General features: G+C 41.0%; 1 protein-coding gene across 1 annotated transcript in view; it reads right to left on the bottom strand.

Moving 5' to 3' along the window:
* Positions 1 to 14610, bottom strand: part of tom1 (target of myb1 membrane trafficking protein) — a 116721-nt gene that overhangs the window by 62075 nt on the left and 40036 nt on the right. Inside the window, exon 3 of the mRNA XM_063061513.1 lies at positions 12703 to 12781. Coding sequence (XP_062917583.1) covers positions 12703 to 12781 — 79 coding nt within the window. The remainder of the gene's footprint in view (positions 1 to 12702; positions 12782 to 14610) is intronic.

Here is a 14610-nt window from a genome sequence, read left to right as displayed (position 1 = left end):
TTACTGTAGTAGAGGAGGGAAGTCACGACAATATGCCAATAAACCACGAAGGCCTCTGATTTCAGAAATACTTGGTTGTAATATGAGGAAATTTGGTCTGACCTAGTGCTGCAATTTATTAATATTAGCCAGTCGGGAAGGATGGAATTATTTAAAGTGCTCCAGGTACTCTATAACCATAATTACTCCATACCTACATGGACGGCATGAGAGATGTTTAACTGGCTTCAGGGTAATTTGGGAGGGTGTAGTTTTGGGAGGTGGGGTGGGAGAGCGGAGTCTTGGAGAAGGTTAGTAAAGGACCTTTGTCTTGGCAACATTCAAGGACTGGAAATGTCTTATTTAAAATATTTATCAGATTTAGTATTATTAGCAGGTCCTGTACAGAGTGAACAATCACACCTGTAATCATGTGCAAACCTAATGTTAAGGAGATCCTTGGTGAAAAGTTTTACTTCAGATTGAAAGCAAGATCCATCCATCACCTCCCAGCCTCTCACTTCATCCCCACCGACCCATCCCCTCAATGGGGCATCAGGGAGGGGTAGCATCTCTGGTGGGGGAACATGTCGCGTCCTTTTCAGGGCAGTTTGTCCACCTTTGGCCCCCACCTGGCACTCAGCTCTCACCTGTGGCTCCCTGTAGCTGTTTGCATGTGACAGCGGCCACACCCCGGCCTCAAGTACAGAGTGGATGGGAAGCTCTTCAACCTGAGGAGCCTTCAAGCTATTACCAAAGTGAAGGAGACCGTTCTGAGAGACTTCCTCTTTGCCGATGACTGCGCCCTGTATGCTGGCTCGGAGCCAGAGATGCAAGTCAATATGGACAAATTCTCCATGGCTTGTGACAACTTTGGACTCACCATCAACATCAAAAAGACCGAAGTCATACACCAGCCTGCTCCTCATGCACCGTACACAGAACCCAAAATCACAAAGGACAGAAGCTACAGGCAGTGGACCAGTTTACAGTACTTACCTTGGCAGCACCCTCTCCCGAGCAGTGACTATTGATACAGAATAACAAAGGCAAGTCCTGCTTTCGGTAGACTGCGCTCCACAGTATGGGAACGTTGAGGAATCAGTCCAGCGACAAAACTGAAGGTCTACAGAGCCGTGGTACTCACTACCCTCCTGTATGCCTGTGAAACATGGACTGTGTATCGAAGGCATGCAAGACAGCTCAACCATTTCCACATGACTTGTCTTCACAGAATATTAGGCATCAGATGGCAAGACAAAGTACCAGACACTGAAGTTCTCTCTGGAGCAAGTCTGCCATCAGTCCACACACTGCTGATGAGAGCACAGAACCCGGTGGGCAGGTCATGTCATCCGCATGCCGGACATGCGCATACCCAAGCAACTTCTTTTTGGGGAACTCTCTGCTGGAAGACGCTCACATGGAGGGCAGAAGAAATGTTACAAAGACACACTAATGGCCTCCCTGAAGTCATTTGACATAGACACGACCTCCTGGGAAACGCTGGCACAAAACCGCCCTACCTGGCGTGGCCTCATCCACGAGGGCTGTCGAGCTTACGAAGCAAGGCGCATTGCTGAAGCACAACATAAGCGCGAGCTGCACAAGTCCAGATCCACCAGCGCAACAACTGCAGTGCCTGCACGTCTGCCCAACATGTGCCAGGACATCCCGTGCCCTAATTGGCCTGACCAGTAATCTTTGGACACACCGCATCCAGTCTCAAAGTGACTAATGGTGTCGAGGTCTTCATCGACGACGATGGACGAACCACTACATCCACTCCAATGGTAGTAATAAGAAGAAGACATGTCCTGGATGGTGAGGGTCTTTAAATGATGGATGCTGCCTTCTTAGGCACTGCCGTTGGAAGATGTTCTTGATGATGGGGAGGGAGTCCAATACCAGCATCCAGTGGGTCACCATACACCACTGTGGTTACAAATACAGGTTGGAGCCTTGGTCAACACTTTACATTGTTTCTAGTTCTCCAAAAGCTTCCCACAGTCTTTAAAAGTTCCAAACTGAAGGTGGTGATGGGCACTCCACACTTGGCAGAATGCCAGCATATCACAACAGCACTGATTAAGCTCAGCCCCATCCAGGAAAAAGCAACTTCTTTCATTGGCTCCTCATCTCCCACTCTCTTTCTCTCCAGCATCTGTACATAGCATATACCATTTACGAAGTACACTGCAGTAACTTGCCAAGATACCTTTCACAGAACCTTCCAAACTCTCCGTTTTACTTTCCAGGAGCTGAACTTGTATAGTTACACCACGGTCTGCAATCCCCCTCCAGGTCCCACAACATCTTCATGGGAAATATATTTAAAGACTGAAACTGACGTACAGGTTTGGGTTCGGGGAGTCATTTGTATCTTGGGTAAAACTGATATACGCCAGCCCAATGTGTTCTATTATAACTAATGGTGACAAGTCAACTTTGTTTCCCCTACACCGTTCAGTCCAGCAGGGGTGCCCTCTCTCACCGGCCCTTTTGTCATCGCAGCAGAGCCTTAAAAATGAGAAGTCACCCAAATATTCTGGGTTTGAAAGTGGGAGGTATTGAAACACTTATTAGTTTATATGCTGACGATGTGATACTCTACTTACAAAACTCAGAAAAGTCAGTCCCTCTTCTAGATTTAATCACCGCTTTTGGCAGACTATCGGGATACTCAATCAATTGGACAAAAAGTGACTTTGTGCCGCTCTCCAACGACTACACGCGGGTTATTTTGGAAAGTGTCCCATTCAAAGTAGTTAAAGATCACTTTACTTATCTTAGCTTGACAATCACCAAAGATCCTAAATTAATATTCAAATTAAACTTCGCAGAGTTTATTTCAAAACTTAAACAGAACATAGAAAGTTGGAAAACCCTACCTCTGTCCATGATTGGTCGTACAAACTCAATTAAAACCGTTTCCCTTCCTAGGTTTCTCTATCTTTCTCAAAATCTCCTCACTTTTCTTACATTAGCTTTCTTTAAAGAATTAGACTCCATAATATTGTCTTATATCTGGAATTATAAGAATCACAGGATTTTGAAAATTCATTTACAAAAGCCCAAGTCTGAAGGAGGGCTGGGATTACCTGTGTTTAAACACTATTACTGGGCTGTCAATGCTAGAACTTTAATGTTTTGGCAACAGGGGCTCTGGATAACCTAGACCCTGGGGCTCCCTTGTGGCTATGTATGGAGTCTAAATCTGTTGTCAATTCCTCCTTGCCAGCCATGCTGTTCTCTAAGTTAGAGAAGCCTGGGACTTCAAAAAGTTTGAGCTTTGTTTTGAAAAATTCTATCAGAATTCTAAATCAGATTAGGAGCGTTCAGAATTTACCAGAGACCTCTGTACAAACACCAATCTGTTTCAATCACTCCTTTCTACACTCATGGTCAGATAAAACCTACCATGCTTGGAGGGAGAAGGGTCTAATTTCTACTGAAGACCTGTACATAGAGGGACAGTTTGCAACATTCAGTCTGCTGAAAGAGAAATTTGAGCTGCCTCATTCGCACTTTTTTCGTTACTTACGAATTAGACACTACATTCAATCTAAGATGTGCAATTTTGAAATCCCTCCAGGGAAACATATGTTTTTTGATATTTTAAAGAACCCTCCTGACTCCAGGCGTCTCGTTTCTAAGTTTGTACGTTTGTTTGATAATTGCACTGTAGCGTCTACTGTGAAGATTAGAGACGCCTGGAGAGAGGAGTTGGGCACTGAATTATCTGAAGCTGCCTGCGATAAGTGTTTGTCTATGATACAGGCTTGCTCTGTTAACAGCAGGCACCAACTGACCCAGTTTAAAGTTGTCCACCGTCTCCATTATTCTAAACTTAGATTGCACAGGATTTACCCTTCTGTCTCGCCAATGTGTGACAGATACCAAGGGAGGGAAGCCACGTTGTCACACACCTTTTGGTTTTGCCCATTACTGACTCGATTTTGGTCCAAAATATTTGACTGGTACTCAAAGGCCTATAAAAGATCCTTCCCCTTGGAATCTGGTCTCGCCATATTTGGCTGCTCGCAATCTACTATTTGTTTCCCTGCAGCCATACAACAGTCTCTAATGCTGGGGATGATTGTTGCCAAAAGGCATCGCGAGGGAATGGAAATCACCTTCTCCCCCTTCCTTTTGGAGATGGATGACTGATATGATCTCAGTCATACAGATGGAGAAACTGAGGTTCTTGAGAACCAATTTAATTAAAAAACTTTCGACTATCTGGGATTCATTTCTTGCCTACCTGGACAAGGCCGGGGGCAGATGAGCCATTTCCCCCCAGCCGATTTCTCACGGCCCTCATTTGAGATTTACTGTTTAGTATTTTTGAGCACTTTGTACAATAGGCATCCCTCTAATGTTAAGTCTCTTCTTTAAGTCTCCTCTTTTTTTTTGCTTATTTCATTTTTATACATGTCTGAGCTGGTATGTTCTTGTTGATTCCATTGTTTTTTTTTGAAAATTTTGAAAGTAAAGTATTTTTTAAAAAACTGAAACTCCCTACCCTATAATAGGGAATCCCCTACTGGATCATCTTCAATGATCAGATTGCAGCCATACATTTTCTATCATATTCACAGGGGAAATCAAAAGTAAGTGATAAACAGTAGCCTTTCCTATGAATCACACAACCTGTATCTGAATAAAAGTTTATATGTTTATTCTTATTTAAAATTCAACCTTCCTTGCCTACTATGCTTCCTTTCATCTGTCAATGAAATAATCAGATATGGCTTTCTTCCTTATAAATGAACTCAAGGAGAATTGACAGGCCAGACACTGAGAAATTAGTTATGTTAATTGGGAAAAATAATGGTTTTGTAGGGCAAAATCTCCATTAGTCCTGAAGGGCCTCAGCCCAAAACATCGACTGTTTATTTCTATAGATGCTGCCTGACCTGCTGAGTTCCTTCAGCATTTTGTGTGTGTTGCTCTGGATTTCCAGCCTCTGCAGATTTTCTCATGTTTGTAAGAAATGGACCTGGCAACATCAATCCTGATTTTTTTTTTGTTTCTGCATACAACACATGCCCCTATCCAATTACACTTCTGTTCAAAGGCAACAGGTTAGAAATTGTTCTCGTATCACTTATCAATGAAAACAACTTTCCTGCCTCTATCTCATCTATCCCTCTCCAAATTTTATAGGTCTCTATAAAATCACCTCTCATTCTTCTGATTTTGAGTGAGTACAGTCCCAGGAGATTCAATATCTCCTCAGAGGTTAACCTCTCATCTCCCGAATCAACCTCATGAACCTCCTCTGCATCGTCTCCAAAGCTAGCATGTCTTTCTTCAAGTAATGCCAGAACTGCACACAGTATTCCAGGTGGGACCTCACCAGTACCCTGTACAATTGCAGCATAAACTCTCTGCTCTTACCTCTAACAATGAAGTCCAACATTACATTTACCTTCATGATAATCTGTTGCGGTTGCAACCAAAACATCTGCAATTCATGCAGAAGCACGCCCAAGTCCCTCTACACAGCAGCATGCTACAATCTTTCACCATTTAAATAATAATCCAATGTTCTACTCATCTTTACAAAGTGGATGACCTCACATTTACCATTGTTATACTCCATCTGCCACACCCTTGCCCACTAACATAACCTATCCATATCTCTCCATAGAATCGCTGCATACTCTGCACAATTTGCTGTTCTTAATTCAGTGTCATCAGCAAATTTAGGTCCGCTACACTCAGTCCCCACTTCCAAATCGTTAATGCATACCATGAACAGCTGCAGGCCTGGCACTAATCCTGCAGAACTCCATTCCATCAGATTGCCAACCAGAGAAACACCCATTTATCCCAACTTTCTGCCTTCTATTAGTTAACCAATCCTCTACTTCCAACTCTATGCATCCTTATCTTATGGCTAAGTCTTTTATGCGACACCTTATCAAACGTTTTCTGAAAATCGAAGCACACAACATCCACTTGTTCTCTCTAACCACTGTACTTATTATATCCTCTAAGAACTTCAGTAATTTTATCAAACAGGACCTGCCCTTCAAGAATCCACGCTGTGTCAGCCTAATGGAAACCCTCCTATCCAGATGTCTCATTATTTCTTCCCCAATAATAGTTTCAAGCATTTTTTGACTACAGACATCAAGCTAACTGGCCTATAGTTAACCGCCTTTTGCCTACATCCTTTTTTAAAAAACAGTAGCGTGATATTCTTTACTTTTGAATCTGCTGGGACTTGCCCAGAGTCCAGAGAATTTTGGTAAATTATCACAAATATATCTACTATAACTAATGCCCACTAATTTGCTCATGACTACCTTGGCAGCTATTGTATCGAGGTCCTCACCTCTCATCACATTAACATCTCTCTTTGGCATGTTAGGCAAGTCCTCTACCACAAAGACAAATAGTTTTTCCAAGGCCTCGGGCATTTCCACATTATCCAATATTAATTCCCCTTTTCATCTTCCAAGGGATCTGTGTTCACATTAGCCACCCTTTTCCTCTTTAGATACTTATTAAAAACTTTTACTATCTGTTTTTACATTTTGTATCTGTTTACTTTCATAATTCATCTTCCCTTTTCTTATTGCTTGGTTAGAGGTTCTTTGTTGATTTTTTTCTTTCTTTTTAAATCTTTTTATTAATTTTTCAAAATTATAAACTCAATAACAAAGTTGGTACAAAGATTGGAAAAATGTTCATCAGCATATATAAAATGAATTTTAAGTGACATAGAAATAAAAGACTTCCAAACTAAACATTAACAAAGAAATAAAAAGAAAAAAAATAGATAAACAAAAAAAAAACCCCCAAAAAAAGGCAAAACAGGGCTAGACTAACAACTTGTATCAGACAAGATCCATAATGTCGCTAACTCCGCTCCTCTCATCATATAATTTAAAAAAAAAATTCGGAAAGGTCAGATTACATCATATGAAAATGTTGCATAAAAGGTTTCCAGGTATCTTCAAATTTAACCGAAGGGTTAAAAAAATCACATAATTTTTTCTAAATTTAAACTTAATATGGTTTGAGAAAACCAGTGGAATGTAGTTGGAGAATTAATTTCCTTCCAGTTCAACAAAATAGATCTTAGAAACATAGAAACATAGAAAATAGGTGCAGGAGTAGGCCATTCGACCCTTCGAGCCTGCACCGCCATTTATTATGATCATGGCTGATCATCCAACTCAGAACCCAGCCTTCCCTCCATACCCCCTGACCCCTGTAGCCACAAGGGCCATATCTAACTTCCTTTTAAACATAGCTAATGAACTGGCCTCAACAGTTTGCTGTGGCAGAGAATTCCACAGATTCACCACTCTCTGTGTGAAGAAGTTTTTCCTAACCTCGGTCCTAAAAGGTTTCCCCTCTATCCTCAAACTGTGACCCCTCGTTCTAGACCTCCCCAACATCGGGAACAATCTTCCCGCATCTAGCCTGTCCAATCCCTTTAGGATCTTATACGTTTCAATCAGATCCCCCCTCAATCTTCTAAATTCCAACGAGTACAAGCCCAGTTCATCCAGTCTTTCTTCATATGAAAGACCTGCCATCCCAGGAATCAATCTGGTGAACCTTCTTTGTACTCCCTCTATGGCAAAGATGTCTTTCCTCAGATTAGGGGACCAAAACTGCACACAATACTCCAGGTGTGGTCTCACCAAGGCCTTGTACAACTGCAGTAGTACCTCCCTGCTCCTGTACTCGAATCCTCTCGCTATAAATGCCAGCATACCGTTCGCCTTTTTCACCGCCTGCTGTACCTGCATGCCCACATTCAATGACTGGTGTATAATGACACCCAGGTCTCGTTGCACCTCCCCTTTTCCTAATCGGCCACCATTCAGATAATAATCTGTTTTCCTATTTTTGCCACCAAAGTGGATAACTTCACATTTATCCACATTAAATTGCATCTGCCATGAGTTTGCCCACTCACCCAACCTATCCAAGTCACCCTGCATCCTCTTAGCATCCTCCTCACTGCTAACACTGCCACCCAGCTTTGTGTCATCCGCAAACTTGGAGATGCTGCATTTAATTCCCTCATCCAAGTCATTAATATATATTGTAAACAACTGGGGTCCCAGCACTGAGCCTTGCGGTACCCCACTAGTCACCGCCTGCCATTCTGAAAAGGTCCCGTTTATTCCCACTCTTTGCTTCCTGTCTGCTAACCAATTCTCCACCCACACCAATACCTTACCCCCAATACCGTGTGCTTTAAGTTTGCACACTAATCTCCTGTGTGGGACCTTGTCAAAAGCCTTTTGAAAATCCAAATATACCACATCCACTGGTTCTCCCCTATCCACTCTACTAGTTACATCCTCAAAAAATTCTATGAGATTCGTCAGACATGATTTTCCTTTCACAAATCCATGCTGACTTTGTCCGATCATTTCACCGCTTTCCAAATGTGCTGTTATCACATCCTTGATAACTGACTCCAGCAGTTTCCCCACCACCGACGTTAGGCTAACCGGCCTATAATTCCCCGGTTTCTCTCTCCCTCCTTTTTTAAAAAGTGGGGTTACATTAGCCACCCTCCAATCCTCAGGAACTAGTCCAGAATCTAACGAGTTTTGAAAAATTATCACTAATGCATCCACTATTTCTTGGGCCACTTCCTTAAGCACTCTGGGATGCAGACCATCTGGCCCTGGGGATTTATCTGCCTTCAATCCCTTCAATTTACCTAACACCACTTCCCTACTAACATGTATTTCGCTCAGTTCCTCCATCTCACTGGACCCTCTGTCCCTTACTATTTCTGGAAGATTATTTATGTCCTCCTTAGTGAAGACAGAACCAAAGTAATTATTCAATTGGTCTGCCATGTCCTTGCTCCCCATAATCAATTCACCTGTTTCTGTTTGCAGGGGACCTACATTTGTCTTTATCAGTCTTTTCCTTTTTACATATCTATAAAAGCTTTTACAGTCCGTTTTTATGTTCTCTGCCAGTTTTCTCTCATAATCTTTTTTCCCCTTCCTAATTAAGCCCTTTGTCCTCCTCTGCTGAACTCTGAATTTCTCCCAGTCCTCAGGTGAGCCACTTTCTCTGGCTAATTTGTATGCTACTTCTTTGGAATTGATACTATCCCTAATTTCTCTTGTCAGCCACGGGTGCACTACCTTCCTTGATTTATTCTTTTGCCAAACTGGGATGAACAATTGTTGTAGTTCATCCATGCAACCTTTAAATGCCTGCCATTGCATATCCACCGTCAATCCTTGAAGTGTCATTTGCCAGTCTATCTTAGCTAATTCACGTCTCATACCTTCAAAGTTACCCCTCTTTAAGTTCAGAACCTTTGTTTCTGAATTAACTACGTCACTCTCCATGTTAATGAAGAATTCCACCATATTATGGTCACTCTTACCCAAGGGGCCTCTCACGACAAGATCGCTAATTAACCCTTCCTCATTGCTCAAAACCCAGTCCAGAATAGCCTGCTCTCTAGTCGGTTCCTCGACATGTTGGTTCAAAAAACCATCCCGCATACATTCCAAGAAATCCTCTTCCTCAGCACCTTTACCAATTTGGTTCACCCAGTCTACATGTAGATTGAAGTCACCCATTATAACTGCTGTTCCTTTATTGCACACATTTCTAATTTCCTGTTTAATACCATCTCCGACCTCACTACTACTGTTAGGTGGCCTGTACACAACTCCCACCAGCGTCTTCTGCCCCTTAGTGTTACGCAGCTCTACCCATATCGATTCCACATCTTCCCGGCTTATGTCCTTCCTTTCTATTGCGTTAATCTCTTTTTTAACCAGCAACGCCACCCCACCTCCCCTTCCTTCATGTCTATCCCTCCTGAATATTGAATATCCCTGAACGTTGAGCTCCCATCCCTGGTCACCCTGGAGCCATGTCTCTGTGATCCCAACTATATCATAATCATTAATAACAATCTGCACTTTCAATTCATCCACCTTATTACGAATGCTCCTTGCATTGACACATAAAGCCTTCAGGCGCTCTTTTACAACTCTCTTAGCCCTTTTTAATGCTTGCCCTGGATTTGTCGGCCTGCCACTTTTACTTTTCCCCTTTGTACTTTTTGCTTCTACGCTCACTTTACACCCCTCTGTCTCTCTCCACTGGTTCCCATCCCTCTGTTGTGAACTAACCTCCTCACACCTAGCCGCTTTAATTTGATTCCCATCTTCTCACCATTAAAGTAACAAAAGCTATCATTCCAGAGGCTGAAGAAGATAAAGATCTATGTTCTACCATTGGCAATCCAAAGATTGCTGTAATAGGATGGGGTTTTAAATCAAAGCATAGAACTGTTGAAATAATATCAAAAATGTCTTTCCAATATTTTTCCAAAAGAGGACAGGACCAAAACATATGAGTTAAAGAAGCCACTTCAGAGTGACATCTATCACAAGTAGGGTTTATATGGGAATAAAAACGAGCTAGTTTATCTTTGAACATATGAGCTCTGTGTACTACTTTAAATTGTATTAAAGTATGTTTAGCACATACAGAAGAAGTACTAACTAATTGAAAAATTTTATCCCATTTCTCTGTAGGCAGGGAAAGTTGAAGTTCCCTTTCTCATTCATTTTTAATTTTATCAGATATATCTGGCTGTAATTTCATAATTATATCATAAATTATTGCTATTAATCCCTTCTGCAAAGGATTAAAACCTAAAATTTTATCAAAAATGCCAGAAGGATTTGAAGTCAGAAAGGTAGGCAACAAAGTATTTTAAAAATTTCTTATTTGTAAGTATCTAAAAAAAATGGGATCTAGGCAAATCAAATTTCTCAGTTAACTGCTCAAAAGACATAAAGCAGTTATCCAAAAATAGATCACGAAAACATATTATGCCTTTCGTTTTCCATATCAAAAAGGCTTGGTCCATTACCGAGGGTTGGAAAAAGAAATTAGATATAATAGGACTTGATAACATAAATTCATTCAAGCCAAAAAATTTACGAAATTGAAACCATATTCACAATGTATGTTTAACTATAGGGATAAAAATTTGTTTATTCACTTTAGATAGTGCAAAAGGCAGTGAGGTTCCTAAAATGGAGGCTAAAGAAAACCCTTGTACAGAATGGCCTTCAAGGTTTACCCAATGTGCGCTTGGAGTTATATTCCAATCTTGTGTCCAAAATATTATGTATCAGATATTAATTGCCCAGCAGTAAAATCTTAGGACAGGCAATGCCAAACCATCCTCTTTCTTAGATTTCTGTAAGTATTTTTTACTTAATCTGGGATTTCTATTTTGCCATATATAAGAAGAAATGTTAGAGTCAATAGTATCAAAAAAAGATTTAGGAATAAAAAATCGGTATCGCTTGAAATAAATATAAAATTTGGGTAAAATAATCATTTTAAAAGCATTAATACAGCCTATCAATGATAGCGACAAAGGGGACCATTTAGTAATCAGTTGTTTAACCTGATTAATTAATGGTAAAAGGTTGAAATTGAAGAGATCCTTATGTCTCTTAGTAATTTTAACTCCCAAATAAGTAAAATAATCAGTAATTAGTCTAAATGGAGAATTTGTATAAATAGGAACCTGCATATTCAATGGAAAGAGTTCATCCTTACTTAGGTTCAGTTTATAACCAGAAAAACTACTAAACTGAGCAAGCAAAGTTAATACTGCCGGAATAGATTTTCCTGGGTTAGAAATATATAATAGTAGATCATCTGCATATAGTGATAATTTATGAGTCTCATTTCCACGGGTAATACCAAATATATTAGGAGAGTCACGAATGGCAATAGCTAGCGGTTCCAAGGCAATATCAAATAGTAATGGACTAAGAGGGCAACCCTGCCTAGTACCACGGAATAAATGAAAAAAAGATCTTTGGTTGTTAGTAAATACCGAGGTTGCTGATTTTTTAAGGCTTTCCCAATTGCTCTTTTTCTCACTGCTCTTGGTCCATCGTACTGTCTACAAGAAGCTGTAGCAGTACATAGTTTCTACACATCCTGGCAGCCTCCCTGAGTTCCCACATTGCACAGGAGGAGCATGACATGGGGTTGAGCTCATGTCACGCCATGTCTAAAAGGCTCTTTTCAATTCTACCATTCTCACTTCAAGTCCTGACTACTTTTGGAATTTTGGAGAAGGGCTACTCAACCTGTATTAATCTTTGTTGCCGTGGGTGTGAATTTAAATACTGGACTGTGCTCTACTCAGTAAGCTCTCCTATATTAACAACTTTGTGCAGAATTGCACTGGGACAGGCCTGCGGCTCTCAGGATGTCAATGGGAGCATTTGCCTTTTGTGACTGAGGCGCCCAACATCCTGCTAGCCTTACTGTTGTGGCTGTCCCATGAGGCAGAGCAACAGGCAAGCAGCACAGGAGTTAGAAACTAAGGCCCTGACCGAAGAGCGCACTGATGATATTCTGAGACCCCTTGCTGACAGAAGGCTTTTCCTTCTGTTAATAAATGCTGCTGACAAGATATTGAGTTAAACCTCATTTAATAAATTTAAAGATATGAACTTAGACAAAAATTAATGCAATTCATTGCGCAAATTATTTTTAGCATCAAAGGCTTTTTAAATAAGGTTTAAAAACATACTTTATCTTGTTTGTGAAGTTCTAGAAATTATTAATATCATCTAGTCATATGATATGCCTGAAAATTAATTTCACATTAAAATGCTCTTAACACAAATTGAATTTAAGTTAAAGACAAATCACAGGACCAACCGTCAGGCACAACATCACTTCCCGAAAGTTTTTGTTTCCCGAAAGCCTCTTCTTCAAAGCCCTGATCGCATCCTTTGGTCTGAGGAACAAAGCAAAGATCGATTTAGAAGGAGAATGCAGAGTACTCGATTAGCAGAAGTTCTTTGAGAGTACATTGATGATTCAGAAAACTTGTTTTAAAGATTAACCACTGAACTCAAAATAATCCAAATTTGATTCCATGAATCGTGAAGGATCAGAATCAGGTTTATTATCAGGACACGTCATGAAACTTGTTTTTCAGCTGCAGTATAGAGATATACATTTTAAAAATACCAGTAAGAAATATATTTTTAAAAGTGCAAAAAAAGGAAAAAGTAACAAGGTAGCGTTCATAGGTTGATGGACCATTCAGAAATCTGTTAGTGGAGGTAATAAAGCTATCCTTAAAGCATTGAGTTGATGTCTTCAAGTTTCTCTATCTCTGGGGTTCTCAACCTGGGTCCACGGACCCCTTGGTTAACGGTATGTCATAGTATAAAAAAAGATTGGGAACCCCTGCTCTATCTCATCCCTGATGACAGTAATGAGAAGAGGGCATGTCCTGGATGGTGAGGGTCCTTAATGATAGCTGACGCCTTCATGAGGCACCATCTTCTGAAGACATCCTCGATGGTGGGGAGACTAGTGCCCATGATGGAACTGGCTACACCCCTCTAAGTTTTTTTTGAATCCTGTGCATTGCAGCCTCCATATTGGTAGTGATGCAAACAATCAGAATGCTTTCTGCTGTACATCTACAGAAACCTGTTAGGGCCTTTTGCGAAAAATCAAATCTCCTCAGACTCCAGCTGCTGTTGTGTCTTCTTTGGAAATCCTTCAATAAGTTGGTCCCAGGATAGACCTGTACATCTCATCACCCTCAGATTTTACCAACAATGTTTGTGTTATTGCAAAGTTATTGAAGGTGTTTGAGCTATGCCTAGCCACACAATCATGAGTGAAATGTTAAAACTAAATACACACATATTATTCATTTGGACGTCACTGGTTTATTGTGCATCCCAATTGCTCTGAAATTGTGAGGCACAATGTCCATACATACACAAGAAATATTATACTGAATAATTTCAATATGGAATTTAATAATAATCAAAGACATGAAAAATACTTAAACGCAAACAACAGGAATTCTGCAGATGCTGGAAATTCAAGCAACACACATCAAAGTTGCTGGTGAACACAGCAGGCCAGGCAGCATCTATAGGAAGAGGTACAGTCGACATTTTGGGCCGAGACCCTTCATCCTTCAGTTAGTCCTGACGAAGGGTCTCGGCCTGAAACATCGACTGCGCCTCTTCCTATAGATGCTGCCTGGCCTGCTGTGTTCACCAGCAACTTTGATGTGTGTTGCATGAAAAATACTTTCCTCCTTTCCATCCTATCTCATACACAAAAGGAAGATGAGTTTTATTAGCAACACACATCGAAGTTGCTGGTGAATGCAGCAGGCCTGGCAGCATCTCTAGGAAGAGGTACAGTCGACATTTTGGGCCGAGACCCTTCATCAGGACTAACTGAAGGAAGAGCTAGTAAGAGGAAACACGTATCTCTTCCTAGAGATGCTGCCTGGCCTGCTGCGTTCACCAGCAACTTTGATGTGTGTTGCTTGAATTTCCAGCATCTGCAGAATTCCTTGTGTTTGAGTTTTACTACTTACGATTTACTATTCCTCTTTCACCCAAGCCATGTTATAAGTCTATTATTGCTCTCTGCCCAAATTCTGAGGCAGTCCGAGATTCCCACATTGGTCTGTCAGTCATTCCACAACCTAGAAAACTGGCATCCACTTCATCACTGATCTAAAGGAATTGCCGAATAACAGTTGCAGGGACATCCATAGCTAACCAAAATCAGGATGCCCTTTGC

Source organism: Mobula hypostoma, chromosome 11, assembly GCF_963921235.1.
Source record: "Mobula hypostoma chromosome 11, sMobHyp1.1, whole genome shotgun sequence".
Lineage (NCBI taxonomy): Eukaryota > Metazoa > Chordata > Chondrichthyes > Myliobatiformes > Myliobatidae > Mobula > Mobula hypostoma.
This window is presented reverse-complemented; position numbering and strand designations above follow the sequence as displayed.